Source organism: Chiloscyllium punctatum, chromosome 25 (genome assembly GCF_047496795.1).
Source record: "Chiloscyllium punctatum isolate Juve2018m chromosome 25, sChiPun1.3, whole genome shotgun sequence".
NCBI classification, from domain to species: Eukaryota; Metazoa; Chordata; class Chondrichthyes; order Orectolobiformes; family Hemiscylliidae; genus Chiloscyllium; species Chiloscyllium punctatum.
The window spans coordinates 15,359,649-15,380,385 of NC_092763.1; the positions used below are offsets into that span (position 1 = coordinate 15,359,649).

Consider the following 20,737-nt stretch of genomic DNA (forward strand, 5'->3'; position numbering starts at 1 on the left):
TCAATACTGTATTTCAGTGACGACAGTTTTCAACACTGGATAAACCTGGGGAGCATGACATGTGCAGTGATGAATCATTGACATGAGGCATCATCAGAGACCAAACACAATTGTGGTTATAAAAGTGATAAACTCTCATCACACAATGAACCACAGCTTGTTGACAATATTTTATTCTTCATTATCATCCTGCTCTCTCATTCTGCTGTCAAGCCTTTCCTTTCTCTTGTCTGCACTCCCGTTGTTAACATCCTGTCTGGATGGGAACCATCCCTCCAGGAAATTCTGAAACAATCCGGGGATTACTGGGCCTCAGATATGAAAAATCCGAGGGAAATGTTTTAAGAGCATTAAAGTACGTATGGGCTTCATTTGCTTTTGAATGCCTGTTCGATTATCATTTCAGAAACATGTTAAAGTGGGAGGAAACTAACAGCTTTACCTCGAGAACAGATATCATCTGAAAGCAATGATGTTATGGTGACTCAGTGGTTAGCACTGCTGCCTAACAGTGCCATGGACCCAGGTTCGATTCTAGCCTTGGGTGACTGTCTGTGTGGAGTTTGTACGTTCTCCCATGATTGCATGGGTTTCCTCCCACAATCCAAAGTTGTGCAGGTTAGGTGAATTGGCCATGCTAAACTGCCCATAGTATTCAAGGATGTGTATGTTAGATGCATTAGTCAGGGGTAAATGTAGAGTAATAGGGGAAGCGGGCTGGGTGAGATACTCTTCAGAGGGTTGGTATGGACTTGTTGGGCTAAATGGGCTGTTTCCACATTGTAGGGAATCTATGATCTGAATCTGATTGGATGGGTTGGGATGAAGTCAGGGGTTAAAATTCTAAACAATATCTGGAAAAGATAACAACTTGCATCAAGCTTCAGATATTAGTAGAGTTAGGGTGAGCAAATGATCCATTTGGAGGAGGTGGATTTGTCATTTATAAAAATGATATGAGGGAGTCCAGTGGTCACCAGCAGTGTGCCATAAGGTTTGGTGCTGGGCCCACTGCTTTTTGTCACTTATATAAATGATTTGGATGTGAATATAGGAGGTATGGTTAGTAAGTTTGCATATGATACCAAAATTGGCAGTGTAGTGGACAGCAAAGAGGATTATCTCAGAGTACAACAGTACCTTGATCAAATAGACCAATGGGCTGAGTCAGAGTCATAAAGATGTAAAGCACAGAAACAGACCATTCAGTTTCACCCGTCTATGCCGACCAGATATTCTAACCCAATCTGATCCCATCTGCCTGCACCTGGCCCATATCCCTCCAAACCCTTCCTATTCATATACCCATCCAAATGTCTTTTAAATGTTGCAATTGTACTAGCCTCTACCACTTCTTCTGGCAGGTGATACCATACACATACCACTGTCTGTGTGAAAAAGTTGCCCCTTAGGTCTCTTCTATATCTTTCCCCTCTCACCCTAAACCTATGCCCTCTAGTTCTGGACTCCCCCATCCCAGGAAATAAACTTTGTCTATTTATCCTATCCATGCCCCTCATGATTTTGTAAACCTCTATAAGGTCATCCCTCAGTCTCCGACACTCCAGAGAAAATAGCCACAGCCTCTTCAACCTCTCCCTATAGCTCAACTCGTCTAACCCTGGCAACATCCTTGTAAATATTTTCTGAACCCTTTCAAGTTTCACAACATCTTTCTGTTAGGAAGGAGGCCAGAACAACATGACCTCCCAACTCCTGTACTCAATATTCTGACCAATAAAGGAAAGCATACCAAACACCTTCTTCACTATCCTATCTACCTGCGACTCCACTTTCAAGGAGCTATCAACCTGCACTCCAAGGTCTCTTTGTTCAGCCACACTCCCCAGGATCTTACCATTAAGTGTATAAGTCCTGCTAAGATTTGCTTTCCCAAAATGCAGCACCTTGCATTTATCTAAATTAAACTCCATCAGCCACTTCTCAGCCCATTGGCTCATCTGATCAAGATCCTGCTGTAATCTGAGGTAACCTTCTTCGCTGTCCACACCTTCAATTTTGGTGTCATCTGCAAACTTACTAACTATACCTCTTATGCTCGCATCCAAATCATTTATATAAGTGATGAAAAGTAGAGGACCCAGCACCGATTCTTGTGGCACTCAACTGGTCACAGGCCCCCAGTCTTAAAAACAACCCTCCACCACCACCCTCTGTCTTCTACCTTTGGCAGATAGAGTTTAATTTCGATAAATGTGAGGTGCTGCAGTTTGGAAAGGTAAACCAAGGCAGGAGTTAATGGTAAGGTCCTAGGGAGTGTTGCTGAACAAAGGAACCTTGGAGCGCATGCTCATAGTTCCTTGAAAGTGGAGTCACAGGTAGACAGGGTAGTGAAGAAGGCATTTGGTATGCTTGCCTTTATTGATCAGTACATTGAGTATAGGAGTTGGGATGTCATATTGTGGCTGTATAGGACATTGGTTAGGCCACTTTTGAAATATTGCATTCAATTGTGGTCTCTCTGCTGTAGGAAAGATGTTGTGAAACTTGAAAGGGTGCAGAAAAGATTTGAAAGAATGTTGCCAGGGTTGGAGGGTTTGAGCTTTAGGGAGAGGCTGAATAGGCTGGGACTATTATCCCAGCAGCATCAGAGACTGAGGTGTGATCTTATGGGGATTTATAAAATCATAAAGGGCATAGATAGAGTGAATAGTCAAGGTATTTTTCCCCAAGGTAGGGGAGTCCACAACTAGAGGGCATAGGTTTAAGGTGAGACAGGAAGGATTTAAAAGGGACCTAAGGGGCAACTTTGTTACGCAGAGGGAAGTACACGTATGGAATGAACTGTCAAAGGAAGTGGTGGAGGCTAGTACAATTACAGCATTTAAAAGGCTTCTGGATGGAAACGTGAAAAGGAAGTGTTTAGAGGGATATGGGCCAAATGGGACAAGATTAATTTGGGATGTATTATCAGCGTGAACAAGTCGGATTGAAGAGTCTGTTTCTGGGCTGTACAACTCCATGATTTTGAGTCACTGAAGTCATTCTATTTCTGACCCATGATTAGATCTCTGAGAAGTTTGTGGATTTATGGTTTTACTCAATGCATGCAAAGCTCAACCTGCCGTCTTGGCAGAGGAAAGCTGTGTTCACCACAACTGGGCCAAAGTTAAAACATGTGCCATTACATGTGAAGGCTTTCTGAGTCATCAGGAGGGCGTGCCACCTTGTATCATGCAATTAGCCTGAGAAGGGAAAGCGAATTACAAGGTGCACCAGCCCAAGCTTCCTCTTTCATTCTGCCAAAGGTTATTTGTCCGTAAGAGGGAAGGACACTAGCCTGACAGAGAGGGAGATTCCGATTTTCATTGGACTGAGATTTCGGAGTGACAGGGTGGAGATATGTTCAGAAAATTCCGATTTTGTGGATTGGGTGATTATTGTGGAAAAGTCAGAGGGAGACAGTACTCGAGTAGAAATTGAGGGAGAGATTGAAGTGATGGCGGGCTGGAGTTAACAGGTTAGCTTTGTTGGTCTCAGAAGACCTGCTTCTCCCTTAAAGCTATGCTGGAAATGCAGCAATCTGATGGATTTGTGCTTGATCTCACTGTCTGCCACTTGCCCGATTTTGTGAGTTTCCACAAGCTGTGGCCGATCAAACAGACTGCAGAGGTTCAAATTATGTCGCCCGATCACTTTCTCAAGGAAGTTGGAGGATAGAGCCATACAGTCACAGAGATGTACAGAAAGGAGACAGACCCTTCGTCCAACCCGAGCATGCCGACCAGATATTCCAACCCAATCTGGTCCCACCTGCCAGCACCCAGCCATTGTGCCTCCAAACCCTTCCTATTCATACACCCAACCAGATGCCTTTTAAATGTTGTAATTGTACCAGCCTTCACCACTTCCTCTGGCAGCTCATTCCATACACGTACCACCGTCTGTGTGAAAAAGTTGCCCCTTAGGTCTCTATTATATCTTTCCCCTCTCACCCTAAACCTATGCCCTCTAGTTCTGGACTCCCCCATCCCAGGAAATAAACTTTGTCTATTTATCCTATCCATGCCCCTCATGATTTTGTAAACCTCTACAAGGTCATCCCTCAGCCTCCAATGCTCCAGGGAAAATAGCCCTAGCCTATTCAGCCTCTCCCGATAGCTCAAATCCTCCAACCCTGGCAACATCCTTGTAAATCTTTTCTGAATCTTTTCAAGTTTCACAACAGTCTTTCAAAAGGAAGGAGACCAGAATTGCACGCAATTATCCAAAAGTCGCCTAACCAATGCCCTGTACAGCCGCAACATGATCTCCCAACTCCTGTACTCAATACTCTGACCAATAAAGGAAAGCATACCAAACGCCTTCTTCACTATCCTATCTACCTGCAACTCCACTTTCAAGGAGCTATGAACTTGCACTCCAAGGTCTCTTTGTTCAGCAACACTGCCTAGGACCTTACCATTAAGAGGATAAGTCTTGTTAAGATTTGCTTTCCCAAAATGCAGCATCTTGCATTTATCTAAATTAATCTCCATCTGCCACTTCTCAGCCCATTGGCCCATCTGATCAAGATCCCATTGTAATCTGAGGTAACCTTCTTTGCTTTCCAGTACACCTCCAATTTTGGTGTCATCTGCAAACTTACGAACTATACCTCTTATGCTCACATCCAAATCATTTATAGTTTGTAGTGGATATTGGTGGCCAGCCTATCCCTAGAAATGGAAAATGAGATGTCGAAGAAAGAAATTTGCATGAAATTCATCCAAGCTTTCAGTTCATTATATAAGTGATGAAAAGCAGCGGACCCAGCACTGATCCTTGTGGCATTCCACTGGTCACAGGCCTCCAGTCTGAAAAAAAAACCCTCCACCACCACCCTCTGTCTTCTACCTTTGAGCCAGTCCTGTATCCAAATGGCTAGTTCTCTCTGTATTCCATGAGATCTAACCTTGCTAATCAGTCTCCCATGGGGAACCTTGTCAAATGCCTTACTGAAGTCCATATATAGCACATTTACTGCTCTGCCCTCATCTGTCCTCTTTGTTACTTCCTCAAAAAACTCAATCAAGTTTGTGAGACATGATTTCCCATGCACAAAGCCATGTTGACTATCCCCAATCAGTCCTTGCCTTTCCAAATACATGTACATTCTGTCCTTTAGAATTCCCTCCAATAACTTGCCCACCACCGAGGTCAGGCTCACCGATCTATAGTTACTGGCTTGTCCTTACCACCTTCCTTAAACAGTGGCGCCACGTTAGCCAACCTCCAGTCTTCCGGCACCTCACCTGTGACTATCAATGATACAAATATCTCAGCAAGGGGCCCAGCAATCACTTCCCTACCTTCCCTCAGAGTTCCAAGGTACACCTGATCAGGTTCTGGGGATTTATCCACTTTTATATGTTTCAAAATATCCAGCACCCTCCTCGGTAATATGGACATTTTTCAAGATGTCACCATTTAATTCCCTACATTCTATATCTTCCATGTCCTATTCCAATAAGAATTGGGCCTGGCAAATGTTGTCCGCATTTCCCAAAAGAAAATACATTGGGTCACAAATTAAATCACTTTAAAGCAGATTATACAGTCTCCTTATAGTCTCAATGGTGTTCCCACCTCCTCAAGAGTAGATTGATCACTCACTCATTAATGCTTCTCATTTAAAATTAAAAGTAGGCATGTTCGAAGCAGGTTACATTCCTGATGCAAACTTTTAAAACTTTAGCAGAGAGCAATGACTCATGTCTGTTTTGAACTTACAAATGAACTGAAAGCTTGGATGAATTTCATGCAAATTCCTTTCTTCGACATCTCATTTTCCATTTCTAGGGATAGGCTGGCCACCAATATCTACTACAAACCGACCAACTCCCACAGTTACCTCAACTACATATCCTGCTTCCTGTAAAGACTCGATTCCAATCTCCCAGTTCCTTCGTCTCCATCACATTTATTCTAATGAGGCCAATTTTGATAGGTGAGCCTCCAAAATGTCCACTTTCTACATCAACCGAGGATTCCCCAGCACCATTGTTGACAGGGCCCTCAACCAGGTCCAACCAATTTCCCACACTTCTGTCCTCACACATTCTCTTCCCTCCCGCAACAACAATAGGCTTCCCCTACCATCCGACCAGCATCCACGTTCAAAGGATCATTAGCCGCCATTTCTACCACCTCCAGTGAGATACCACCACCAGCCACCCATTCCCCTCCCCTCCCTTGTAAGCCTTCCGCAGGGACTGTTCCCTCGGGGACACCCAGGTCCGGTCCTCCTTCACCCCGAACATCTAAACCGCCCCCTAATCTGCCAAAACCATGTGGCACCCTCCCCTGTAACTACTGAAGGTGTAACACTTGCCCATTTACCTGCTCCCTCCTCAGTATCCAAGGGCCCAAACACACCTTCCAGGTGAAGCAGCATTTTACCTGCACTTCACATAATCAATTGCATTTGCTTCTCACAATGTGGTCTCCTCCGCACTCGCGAAATGAAGCAAAGACTGGGTGACCACTTTGTAGAACAACTAGGTTCTGTCTGCTAAAAACATTCGGGTTGCCTGCCACTTTAACACCCCACCGTGTCCCCTGGCCAACATCTCTGTCTCAGGCTTGCTGCAGTGCTCCACTGAAGTTCAGTGCAAGCTGGAAGAACAGTACCTCATTTTCCACTTGGGCACCCTGCAGCCTTCTGGACTTAATATTGAGTTCAACAGCTTTACGGCTTGAGCTTCTCCCATGTCCTTAACCCAACCCCCATACCCCAGGCCTTGATAACACATAGTCTGCTATTACGCATAATCTATTGTTAGCCACTAACAGTCTCCATTAATAGCTTTTCATTCTTTGAGTATGGTGAATGTATCTCCATCACATTGACTATAGCATTCAAGACTGTGACTTATCATCATGCTGTCAAGGGACAGAAGGCAATTGTGGACCTTGCCAAGAGCGAATCTATTTGCAGTACTGCAAATAAACCAGCATTTGGGAGGTTTCTGAGTGTTACTAGTGCACATTGAAATTACTTTACTAGTCTCTGCACAGGAGAATCTCAAAGTGTTTTAACTAGTACAGAACTCCCATTCTCAGGCAATTCCTTATGGAAGCTTCAGTAAAAATGTTCACATTACAGCACAGAATCGAGCGCCTCCCCACATTACTGTACTGCAGCATGGAGACGCTGCACATTTACACATCTTGAAATTCTTTTGGGCTTGGGTATAATTTTCTGCATTTTCTCTTCCTAACCACTTTTTCTTTTTCTTATCCTTCACTGCTGCACAAACTCTATGGGATGGCATGTTGTTTTGATGATATTCCAAAGTGTTTGGTTTTGTTTCATGTCCTTGACTTCCTTTTTCGCTGACCCTTTATTCACATGTCTTGACTCTCACTGAGCTGTGCTCAAAATTGGGAATCTCCCACTTTGCCCTGTCCCCTCAGGATGTTATTCTGAATTAATGGCCTTGTCATTATCTCCCAAGCATGGGCGGCACGGTGGCACAGTGGTTAGCACTGCTGCCTCACAGCACCTGAGACCTGGGTTCATTTCCTGCCTCAGGCAACTGACTGTGTGGAGTTTGCACGTTCTCCCTGTGTCTGCGTGGGTTTCCTCCCACAGTCCAAAGATATGCAGGTCAGGTGAATTGGCCTTGCTAAATTGTCCGTAGTGTTAGGTAAGGGGTAAATGTTTGGGTGGGTTGCGCTTCGGCGGGGCAGTGTGGACTTGTTGGGCCGAAGGGCCTGTTTCCACACTGTAAGTAATCTAATCTAAAAAAAACACTGCCAATCCTTTTACCACCAACTCCCATTAATGATAAAAGCAGGAAAGGATCTCAGTGCATTAAAAACTTGAAAACAGTTTTGTGATGTACAAGTGTTTGATTTGAGAGAGGATGGAACACCCATTAATATAATTAAATCAGACACCCACAGTGTAGCTGGAAGCCTGCTTCAGCTTTGCTGGTTCTGCAGTGCTGCTTTTCCAGCGCTGGGGAGTAAATGGGAGGAGATAGTGATCACCTTGACAAGGTAAGTTCTTTTTACAGCACTGCTTGTGGGCCAGGAGGAGCAGGATTTTTTTCCCGCCAAGTCCCTGAAAGAAACCTTCCCCTCAGCCAGTCACTGGCTTCTGTCTTCACCTTCAGCATTCACAGACTTCTGTCACCATCTCTGACCCCAAACCAAGCACCATTGTCCTCTCTATGTTGCAATCTTTAGCTGATGTTATCACCCACATACCTACCCCACCTCACATCTCCTGACCCTGATCTCTCACTTTGACATCCCGCCACAGTCTACCATTAAACGTCCTGCCTCTGGTTTCTCCTGCTCACCAACCTATCAATTTGCATGGCTGCCGCACCAGAGACAGAAGGAAGAAATAATAACAATGCCCTGATGTTATATTCAACAGGAGCCTGGCACCCCTGGTTTCAAAGGATTTTCCAGGCATTTTAACCCTCCCAGCTCCCTAGAAGTACCTGAACAGAACACAAATGCTTGGCCAGAACACAATAAATTACACTCTCTGTCCATAGTTGTGCTGAAATGAATTAGGAAGCAGGAAAATGCAGCAAATTATTTATAACATGAGACTGTTACCTCACATTCTGTCAGAGTTCCAGTTCCTGCTCACAATTGCGTGTGACACTCCTGTTTGTGGTCTGTCAAGCTTCAGTCTTAACCACAATGGTCACAGCTTCAGACTTTTTCCAAGTTATCAACAGTCTGCTTTTTGGGGGTTTTCTTTACTATGGCGTTGTGGTAAATATCATAGATTCTGCTGATCTCTCTGGTGTGAGGAGATTGTTGATTTGTGATATGGTGTAACCCAGCAGCAAGCACATTTGGGCGCAGGAGATCTCCAGAAGGAACTCACTTTTGCACATTTCAGATGCGTCTGGGCAAATACTTCCAGTTTCATCACAACTCAACATTAAGTAATCGAGCTTGATTCACATGATCTAGGTTCTGAAAGAGATTCTCACCATTTTCATTCACCAACACACCTTCAGCATTTCTTACATGAAAGAAAGAAAGTACCTGCATAATATTGTGCCTTTGCTGACCTCAGGACATCAGGATGCAAGTAGACTTCAAGGTGACTTGACAGGCTAAGTGAATGGGCAAGAGTATGGCACAAGGAATATAATGTGAATAAGTGTGAAGTCATCCCACTTATAGAAAAATCAGAGAGTATTCCTAAAATAGTTGGAATTGATGTTAATTGGGTGGGACTTGTCAATAAAAGCTACCATGAAGGTACGGCAAGCAAATAGGAAGATAAATGATATGTTGGCCTTCATCACAAGAGGATTTGAGTATAGGAATAACAATGTCTTACTGCAATTGTATAGCCAACTAGGAGAAACTGAGGACTACAGATGTTGGAGATCAGAATCAAATAATGTGGTGCTGGCAAAGCACAGCTGGTCAGGCAGCATCTGAGGAGAAGGAGAGTCGACACTTTGAGTATAAGGTCTTAATTCCTGATGAAGAGACGATGCTCAAAACGTCGACTCTCCTGCTCCTTGGATGCTGCCTGTGTTTTTCCAGCACCACACTTTTTGATTACAATTGTATAGCGCCTTGATAAGATCAAACCCTAGAGTTTTGCATAGAGCTTTGGTCCCTTGAATTAAGGAAGGATATACTTGCCATAGAGAGAATACAATCAGGGTTGACCAGATGAATCCCTGGTAAGCCCGCTCTGTATGGAGAATTTAAGAAAGGCGGATGTACAGTCTCTAGAGTTTCAGAGAATGAGAGATGTTCTCATTAAAACTTGCAAAATTCTTACACGGGACATCATAGTGAGTCCAGAACCGAGATACAAGCGCGGAGTAAGGACAGAGATGAGGGGGAATTTCCTCACTTGAGAGGATGGTGAGTCTTTAGAATTCTCAATGGCAAAGGGCTATGGAAGTTGAATCATTGAACATGTACTGGCAGAAATCAATAGATTTCTGGTTGCTATCAACATCAAGAAATATGGGTTTAGTACAGGAAAAAGGCAAAGAGACTGATGATTTCCTATTATCTAATTGACTAGCAGAGCAAGATTGATGGGCTGAATTTACTACTTCTCCATCTATATTCCAATGTTACAAACCACTTTGCAGCCAGAAGTCACCACTGTAAAGTAGGAAACACAGCGACTAAATGATGTGCAACAGGCTGTAAGATGATCATATTTAAATATTAATTGAAAGGTAAATGTTACCTGCAGAACATTGGGGGATCTTCTCTACTGTCCTTCAAATTGTACCATGGAATCTTTTATATCTAATGGAGCACCATGATGGCTTAGTAGTTTAAAGGGTTGATGAATGTTATAAGTAAATGTTGTACCTATCGGTTTTAAAGGACATTTGTTAAAATACCAGCTAACTGATATATACAGAAAATATAAGTACATGGTACTCAAGGGACAGGGAGCTTGGGTGCCCAACTATAGAGATAGAAGGTAGTCAGTAATTGTGAACAGATTTTGTTCTGGTGAAGGGAAGTTTGCATTGGGGTTCCCCAAAAGTCAATAGCTATATATACAGGGGAGTATTAACTCATAAAATTGTGGCTTGCTCAGAGTAGAGTGAGCTACATCACCACCAAACCTTGCCTCAGTCTGTTTGCCAGACATCTCCCCTTCCAGATCAGATCCGATCACCCTGAGATCATGGCTTCGAACACCTCTCCTCCATGATCTCATTAAGACAGCCATGCATGTATCATGCAATGGTTCAGGACAACAAGAGGCCATTCTGCCCTTCCACCCCACCCACACCATCCCCACACCCCAGTCCTACCTTTTTGAAGAGTAATCCAATGTGCCCAAATTTCATGCTTTTACCCTCTATTTTTTCTTTTACGTGTTCATTCATTCATTTCCCATCTCAAGCTGTTCTATCCACGACATCCATACTATGAGGGAACACATTCTAAATTCTAACCATTCAGTACATAGAAAAAGAGTTTATCTTCAAATCACATCTGTTTTTTCAGTCAGTCACCTTTCTGCCTGCAACCTCAGATTATAACCTCGATAGTTTCTCTTTATTTCCTTCCAAAGACACAGTCAGTCCAGAGTGTTGTTTAAGATGAGCAGGACATTCCTCTTCAGTTGTCTGAATGAAGGCAAGTCCTTACCTGTTATGTACTGAACAAAAGGAGAGTTTTATTTTTGACTAAGAGCATTATAAAGAGACAGACCTGGGTCTTTTGCAGTGAGAGAGAGTATTGAACCCCTGATGTTGGGGATTGATCTGATCCACATGTGAGTAACTGGGCTAACCAGTGCCCCTAGCATCACAACCTGGGAATGAGGAAGGAACAAATTACTACAAATGCTGAGTTCTGTACTGAAAACAAAAAAATGCTGGAAATCACAGCGGGCCAGGCAGTATCCATGGAGAGAGAGCAAGTTAACTGGGAATAACAAATGCAGTTTTTATGTTTGAAGATGATTTAAGACTTGGCAATGATAGAAATATTAAAAGGGAGACAGGGGTGACACTATAGACTGATGCAAATGGTAGTTTTGGCAGGATTTGGAAGGATTTTTGTTGTGCGGTCTAGCAAGTTCTCTCACCACAGCTTACCAAATGCACCACATTAATTACCTGCCCTGCTCCTATGGTGTCTGTCATTTCTGATTGTCACCATATGCCATTCCCAGAACAGTTGCCAGTGAAGCATTGAAGTTCAGATGTGCCCTGTAAATGAATCGGAGGTGTGCTGTGTGGGTTTTTTGAAGCTGGCCCATATCCTATGGTTGTTGGTAGATGGGATGCATAAGGCTAGTGCCCATGGATTTGCCCTGAGATTTTGGCACTCACTGTCTGACAGGGGTATCCTTTGGAGCAGGTGGCAAACTGAATCTGCCAAGCGCCTGCTCTGGCATCCACATCGAGTTTTCTCTTAATGTCCAGCTTCCTTGGTGAAATGGGAAGCTGGGTATTAATGAGGTGGGTTGGGCTGTCAATAAGACATTTAACAAGTTCCTAATCCCTCTTAACTGGCAACTCACTGCTGCCTCGTGAGAAACTCATCTCCCTGCTTATCAAGAACATAAAAGAGGAAGTTCCTGAAGTTGAGATGGGCCTTGCCAGATTTTTGCTCCAATTCTGCGACAAACCTCACCATAGCCCACCTCATTCAGGCCTCAATAGGATTCTATCCTGGAGGATAGAGCTGTGGATGCTGTTAATCAGGGGCAGAGGTTGCTGGGATGGGGGTTGAGTGGGTTTGGCGGCACCTGTGAAGAAAAATCAAGAGTTATCGTTTCGGGTCTAGTGACCCTTCCCCTGGTTTTGCTTCACAGATGCTGGCAGATCTGCTGGGCTTTTCCAGCAACTTTTGTTTGTGTTCCATTTGGTTTGGTTTGTTTCCAGCACCACCTTATTTTTAATTTTTTAAATTATTATCTCTCTGCCTCCTTTCCTGGCAGCTATTGACGTTTAACTCACACTGTCTAACACCCTTGGTCACCTACAGAGACTTATCATTTGACATTCCACTCCCCACATTTGTATGATCTTTTGATCTCTCTGCCCTTAGTCTCTTTGCCTATAAATTTTGTGTCTGTCTGCTTCTCTCTCACTTCATCTGACAAAGGGGCAGCACTCCAAAAGCTTGTGATTTTAAGTAAACCTGTTGGAGTATAACCTGGCATCCTGTGATTTCTGACTTTATCCTAGAAGAACTCCAGTGATTGGATTCTGCTGTTCTGAGCTCAAATCACAAGACTGTAATGTCAAGGCTAGGCTGCCCCTCCTCTGAAAAAAACAAATTTCCTATCTAATTAGTAAAACTATAATACTGTAGATGCTGAAAATCTGAAACAAACAGAGAGAGAATCCTGGAGAAACTCACCAGGCCTGGCAGCACCTGTGGAGAGAGAAAAACAGAGTTACCATTTTGAGTCTGGAATGACATTAAGGGTGACATATTGTCTCAATGGTTAGCAGTACTGCCTCACAGGGACCTGGGTTCGCTTCCACCCTCAGGCACCTGTCTGTGTGGTGTTTGTACACTTTCCCCGCATCTACGTGCGTTCCCTCCGAGTGCTCCGGTTTCTTCCAACAGTCCAAAGATGTGCATGTGGATTGGCCATGCTAAATTGCCCATAGTGTCCAGGGATGTGTAGGCAAGGTGGATTAGCTGTGGGAAATGCAGCTTTAGAGGGATTGGGTGATGCTCTTTGGAGAATCAGTGTGGACTCGATGGGCTGATTGGCCTGCTTCCATGCTGTAGGGGTTCTATGAATCTTCAGAGCATTACCTCTGTCTCCCTCTCTACAGATGCTGCTTCAGTAGTCACTCTGTCTTTCCTTTCTATTTTATCACTTGATCATCTCCCACATTTCACATGAAAGACACAGACATATTCCATCCCAACATTCTTAGCAACATATTTAATGATTTCAGTTCATCTAACTCAGTGACCCTCCTGTGATGACAATTATATTTTACCCTCACATTTCAGTACATGGGGTCAATTTTCATGAACATTGTTTCAGCTGGTATTCTATTTCAGGTTATAGCAGCACAGATTGTATCGTCATTAAATTTCAACCATTTGGGAGATCAAAGCAGGGAGACTGTGCCTTCTGCACAAACCGACAAATTCAGAACTTAGTCCAGAGTTGTTAGCTAAAGTTCCTGCCACAACTTCAGTTTTGGTATTTTTACATAGGGGAAAGTAAAAGGGGCTTTCCTTTTTGCAACAAAAAAGAGAAATAGCAGATGCCAACTGCTTCTCCACTCAACAAATTGTCAACAAATTCAGGGTTGAATGGTAAATGATTTCAGTCCATGAAGAGAGCTATTTGCTGTACTGTTGCAAGTACTCAGAGGAATAGAAAATAACCCGAGGCCTGTTCTCTGGCCTAACTGGAGCAGCCTTTGTTAGGCCTGGAATTGTGGGCCTCAGGCTTCATCCACATCTTTTGAGTGAGTATCACAGGCCAGAATTTCACATGAGGAGTTCTCGGAGGAGATTTGGGTCAGGCGATATTTGGTCGAGGTGGGTGGCCTGTGAAAGCACTCTGGCAGATGGTGGCTGTGAAAAATCCAAGCAGCCCCAGATTAATCAGGGGAACAAATCTACCACAGGGATCCCTCATCAGGCAGTGGACCGCTAACAATGATGCTCCAAATTTAGAATAGGAGTGGCACCATGACAGTTTGGTCCCCCACTGCTAAAGTTCCATTATTCAAAACCACAGAAAAAGGGATCAACCATATCAGTTTCTATCCCAGATTGTTTAATTGTCAAATATTACAAGCTCACCATTAGTACTTGAAACGTGAGGGTAAAATATAATTGGCATCACAGGAGCGTCACTGAGATGGATGAACTGAATTCATTAAATATGTTGCTAAGAATGTTGGGATGTTGTGTTTTTCATGTGAAATGTGGGGGATGATCAATGAACATGGTCTGATTATCAGGTGATCAACTGTTCTCAGTGGAAACATTCACTTTGAAACTTGTTTTGTTGAATAGATTTTAGAGAACTTGTCCAAGTTGCTAACTAGTGTTGATCAGAGATTCATGAAGCTTTGAAGTGTGAATGTTTCACATGGTCTTTTGAGCACAGAACTGGTCAGGGCCTGAAAGCTGTGACCTGATATGAACTGATGAAACTGTACTGATACGGCAGTGCAGCTCAGCATCCAGTTTGCTTTGGTGAACCATTGCTCAGCAGTGACTCAAAATGCTTTGCTGTTGCTCCCAGATCTCTTTCAGACTAATCTAGTGCCATTTATTAAAAATGCCCACAGTATTTTTCTCTTTCCAATTTGTAAAGCTTTGCAATTAACCTACTGAAGTTCAACCCAGAGTTTTGATGACTTGAAAATTTGTCCGATTGTGCAGCTCCCTGAGGTTAGTCCCATTCCCAGTTTAAATTGTATGTTTCAATCGAGGTGGTTTTTGATCAGCTGAATTGAGCAGACATCTGCGGGCAACTCATTCACTTCATCTTCCCATCCAACATCATTCCTCGAGTTAAACAATCATAATTTCTCTCCTACAGCCATTTCCCAACTATGTCAAAATGTTTCCTCAGTAACCTATTCTCCTGTTCATTAATTAATCTGCAACTCAACTAGTTCAGCCTTGTATTCAGAAAACAGATGCCAACTTGTTTTTATCTCGAATGTATAAGTTCTCAGAAATCAACAGTACTTAGTAAATAAACTGCGCATAAAATTAATGGTTAAATTAATGCAAGCAAGTCGTTAGAAGATTGCAGTGACATTTTATTTAGGGCAGAAGTGAGGCAGCTCCAAATATCGTATCCTGTGGAGGTATGGTGGGGAGGGAATGGTGCAGAAGGAGAGGAAGGTAAGTTCCAAAAGGAGATGAGAAACTGCAGCATAGCTTAAGTGGTTCTTCCTGCGTGGTAGAAATGCCTGTAATTTATTGTATAGCCTTTAATTAGACTTGTGTGTCCATTGTTGGTAGACTGCAGCTCCTAGCTTCAATTTGAGGATATCAGGCACATGCTATTAAGGTATCTTCATTGAATTAATGAACTGGAAGTCAGCCTATTCATATGCACTGATTGAATTTTTGCTTGATTATGCTGCTGTGAAGTACTCCGTGTTGTTTCCTTTAACAAAACTACCACATCAATGTGTGTTGTTGTTGTTGATTCCTTACGCGGTGTCTGCCCCTGTTAACCTGCTCCTTGGTCAGTCTTTATCATCTGTGCAGCTGTCAACTCTAATTCTCTTCATAAAACTTTCTTTGCCTGCTCCCGTCATCTCCTTCACCCTCAAAGTCTGACTAGCCTCTCCCCTCCCCCCAACAACTTCCTGCTCAAAATTCACTGCTTACCTCACGAAAGGGTTGTTTTTTTGATAGTCTGGTATGTGAGTGGTTAGGATGTGGAATGCCATGTCTGACGTTGCGGTGGAAGCAGATTCAATGATGGGTTTCAAAACACAATTGGATTTTGTCTAAACAGAAAATGTTTGCAGGGCAATGGGGAAAAGGGGCGATGGAGTGAGACTAGGTTGCTCTGGCTGAGGGCCACTACAGGGCTGAATGGACTCTTTCTCTGTTGTAACCATTCTGTGATTGCATATAAATGGAGATGTGATGGTTTGGCCCTGTAGTAAAAACAGGCAACTCTTTCAAGGCCCTGCACACAGAGAAACGGGAAATAGAAAGGCCAGACAAACAATGTCTAGAGTGACTATAAAGAAATGTAGGTGGCTGAAGCAACCTTAAGAACATAGGAAATAGGAACAGTTCGAGGCCATTCAGCCCCTCACATCTTTCCCACCAGTAGCAAAGATCAAATCCTCTCTCGTGCCAACTCCTCATTGCCGATAAATCCCCAATATTTCAAACATCTATTTACCGCCTCTTTAAGTAGTTTCAGTGACCTAGCCTCCAGGCAGAGAGAATTCCAAACATTCACTATCCTCTGGGAGAAGAAATTCCTTCTCACCTCAGTTTTAAATGAGTATCACCTTCTTCTGTAACTAAGTTCTCGAAATCGAGTTTCACCTCACTATCAGAAACATCTTCTTCGCAACTCCCCTCATGAACTTGTATGTTTTAATAAGATTTATGATTCAAGACTTTTCTAAACTCTGAAGGCCTAACCTGTTTGGCCATGCCCATTGTCCCAGGGATCAGCGTAATGAATCTTTTTAGAATTGCCTCAAACATATCCTTCTGTAAATATGGCGAGATAAACTGTATTCAGTGTTCCAGGTAGAACCTTACCCATGCTCTGCACAGTTGTACCACGACATCCCTATTTTTAAGATCCAATAAAAACCAAAACTTCAGTTGCCTTCAAAATTGCTGAATCTGCATGCTAAATTTCAAATATCTTAATTTTTGATTGGGTACTCTATGTGAGTGCCTTTGTTAACCATCAGCGGTTCATCCTGCTCCTTGAGATAAATCTTTGTTGTGTTATGAAATATTTGCTTAAATATAAGCCATTAGACATGAACTGCCAGATGACGTGGCAGAGACAGGTACAATTACAACATTTAAAAGGCAGCTGGATGGGTATATGAATAGGATGGGTTAAGAGGGATATGGGGCCAGGTGCTGGCAAATGGGACTAGATTAATTTAGGATATCTGGTTGGCATGGATGGGTTGGGCCAAAGGGTCTCTAATGACTCTAAATGCCAGGTTAGTTAAGAATCAGCAACAATGGGAGGAACCAATACTGAGCTGATAGACGGGAATTTAACCGTTGGAGCTGTTTGAATGTTATTTATCTGAGAGAGAGAAAGAAACTGTTGACCTTACACACATGCCGTTTTCTTCTCTCGGCAGTTTGGAAAGACATTCCTCTCAAAGAACAGAAACCCACTGCCTTGGAAAGATGTCCCTTAATGCCAGCATGTGCCAAGATGAACAGGAGCACTGGAAAAGCGAGATAACTTTGTATGCAGTTGTCTACGGAATAATCCTTATCCCTGGCTTCTTTGGCAACAGCGTGGCCTTGTGGGTATTGATCGGAAACATCAAAAGGGAGAAGAAGGCAGTGATATTCATGACCAACCTAGCCCTGGCTGACTTGGCCCACGTTTTGAGCCTGCCCCTGAGGATCTTTTACTACATAACGCATAACTGGCCATTTGGAAAGTTCATGTGCTTGTTCTGTTTCTACCTGAAGTTTCTCAACATGTACGCCAGCATCTTGTTTTTAGTCTGCATCAGCGTCCAGCGTTGCGTTTTCCTCATCCACCCCTTCAAGTACAGTAGCTGGAGACGCAGGTATGATGTGGCCCTGAGTATTATTGGATGGCTGGTCGTCATCCTGATGTGCCTTCCATTCCCCATCATGAGAAACACCGAGTCGTTCAACAGCTCGCAATGCTTTGCGGATCTCCCCATGAAGCAGGTCAACCTGGCATCTTCCATACTCATGCTTACAGTAGCAGAGCTCCTGGGCTTTGTGGGGCCTATCGCCATCATTCTCACCTGTACCTGGAAGACTGCACAGTCACTGAAAGAGAATAGCACAGTCCCCAACAACCGAGGGGGAAGCAGAGCTTTGAAGCTCGTCTTGATGTGTGCAACCGTGTTCCTGATTTGCTTCGCTCCCTATCATATATTCTTCCTGTTAAACCAGCTGAGAAAGTTAAATCTCATTGCAGACTGCAGCGCACGGAGGAATATTGAGATCTTGCATTCAGTGACACTGTGCTTAGCCAGCATGAATGCCTGCTTGGACCCATTCATCTACTATTTTGTCACCGCCGAGTTCAGAGAGCAGCTTTCACGGACCAGCAGCTTCCTTGTAAGGAGCCGACACTTGAGCAGAGAAAGCACCACGAGTCGATAATCTCAAGCTTTGGACAAATTGTTTGGCGTTTCTCTTTTCCATCTTGCTCCACCTTGCAGCGGAGATATCGTTGAGTCAGCAGTCACTGTATCGGTGCATCATAGAGCGAGTTGATGTTTAAAGCACCATTTGTTTCCCAGCAAATGTTAACCCATTCCTGGTGAGCTATCAGAAATGGTAGCAACAAGGAATGGAGCAGTCAGCATAAGTCACCAGTGGTGTTTGAGCAATTCTTTTTTACCTTTATTCATTGTGTTTCATGTACATTCTGCCCGCAAAGTAAAGACACAAGATTTTTATTTCCAACGTGCATCCATCAAAAATGTTTGCAATGTAGCTTTCATTTAAATGCCAGGACAGTGATTATACTCATTTAATAATATGCATGATAGGGGATTACCAGTGACTTTCTGAACACATTTTACTGTCCATAATCTACACACTGCCATGTAAGCCAAGAGTCACTTATTCTGGTTGGAAACTGATCAAAGTAATAATTAATGGTGATCACTTCAAAACAGCAAACAAATGAACTGCCGATCTTAACAGGGTGTTAATGCACAGTCACGATTTGGAGATGCTAGTGTTGGACTGGGGTGGACAAAGTTAAAAATCACACAACACCAGGTTATAGTCCAACAGGCATGAGCTTTCGGAGTGCCACTCCTTCATCAGGTGGTTGTGGAGTACACAGTTAGAATGAGAGGTCATTCTAACAGATGAAATAATTAACAAACAATCAAGGTATTTTCCAATGTATAATTTCAGTTACATCACACTGTGAACTTTTGCTATAAATTCTGTGTCTTACAACTGTGTACTCCACAACCACCTGATGAAGGAGCGGCACTCCGAAAGCTCATGCCTGTTGGACTATAACCTGGTGTTGTGTGATTTTTAACTTAATGCACAATGTGTGTGAACTGTAGGTTTTATGAACATTTGAACATACAAATTAGGAACAGGGTTTAGGCCATCTAGCTCTTGAGATTGCTGCGTCATTTAGTCCGATTGTGATGGATCTGCTTATGATTTTAACTCCAGTTTCTTGCTGACTTCCAATAAATTGCTGAGTCACTTATTAAGTTTTTACTTCTGTTCGTAAAAAAATCCAAACTGATTAAGATCTGGTGACATTTGCAGGGCAGGAGATGTAACACAAAATACTTGAAGCAGAGTTTTAGTCAAATGTGCTGCAGATGCTGGAAATCTGAAAACTCAAATATCTCACTCATTCACGAAACTGTTTTTCCTGTGTGTTTAAGGTTAACTGTGTCTATGCAATCATCAGGAACTTCCCTTGACTTTCAGGGCAATTCAATATGGAAATTAAAATAGCTGTCCAACAGTGGAGCAAACCAAAAGATGTAGCTATTTCTGTTCTTCTGCCTTATTTTGTGCTGTTATTTTGCCTCCAGTGTTCTTATCAACAAAACTGGCACCTGCTATTTTCAAAATGGGTGCAAAGAAATTCAAGTTGACCTTAATCAACAAGAAAAGCTGACTAAGGTTCAAATCCTAACTACTACTTAAGGACATTTGTTTTCCAACCTGCAACTGAATCCATCAATAATTTGAAAAACCCAAACTAGTTGAAGTTGCAATCTAGCCAGAATTTGGTGACAGAGTGCGTATTGTAATGCTTCTACTTCAGTTTATAAAGCAGCAAGACCTGATTTGTCGGTGGCCTTACAATAAGACATGCATTGATGAGTATTATATTAGAAAAATTTAGGTTTGCTATGTTTTAGACATTACATGTGAATTGTTTGCATTTTAATATGGATTTTTACTGTTGATAATTATAGAAATAAACAATTGCCTTCCAGCTCGATATCAGAATGTACTTATTTGCCTCAATTAGTCCAATGCTTCTGAGCTGACGTGCTCATAACTATTACTGCTAAAACATAACTCATGCCTGCAGCCTGGCGGTAACAGTGAAGCCTAGTCAATTCCCTGCTTGTATTTGGTTCTCATCCAGCCTGGCTTCCTCAGTCATTGTATTGTCTGTCTTTGTGGTAAATATCCCTGTCTTCGTGGTAAATATCCCTGTCTTCATGGCAAATACTCCTGTCTTTGTGGTAAATGCCCCTGTCTTTGTGGCAAATACTCCTGTCTTTGTGGTAAGTACCCCGTCTTTGTGGTAAATACCCCTGTCTTTGTGGTAAAGACCCCTGTCTTTGTGGTAAATACTCCTGTCTCTGTGATAAATACCCCCATCTTTGTGGGAAAAACCTCTGTCTTTGTGGTAAATACCCCTGTCTTTGTGATAAATATCTCTGTCTTTATGATAAATACCCCTGTCTTTGTGGGAAAGACCCCTGTTTTTGTGGGAAAGACCCCTGTTTTTGTGGTAAGTGCCCCTGTCTATATGGGAAATACCCCTGTCTTTGTGGGAAAAAAAACATCTTTGTGGTAAATACTCCTG

The 20,737-nt window shown here is 42.9% G+C and overlaps 1 protein-coding gene across 7 annotated transcripts in view; it reads left to right on the plus strand.

Moving 5' to 3' along the window:
* Positions 1-20,116, plus strand: part of LOC140495712 (probable G-protein coupled receptor 174) — a 52,664-nt gene extending 32,548 nt beyond the window's left edge. For all 7 annotated transcript variants that reach the window (XM_072594727.1, XM_072594729.1, XM_072594731.1 and 4 more), the window contains one exon: positions 17,292-20,116. In XM_072594727.1, the coding sequence (XP_072450828.1) occupies positions 17,341-18,306 (966 nt within the window). In that variant the 5' untranslated portion in view covers positions 17,292-17,340 and the 3' untranslated portion in view covers positions 18,307-20,116. The remainder of the gene's footprint in view (positions 1-17,291) is intronic.
* The last annotated feature ends 621 nt before the right edge of the window (positions 20,117-20,737 follow it).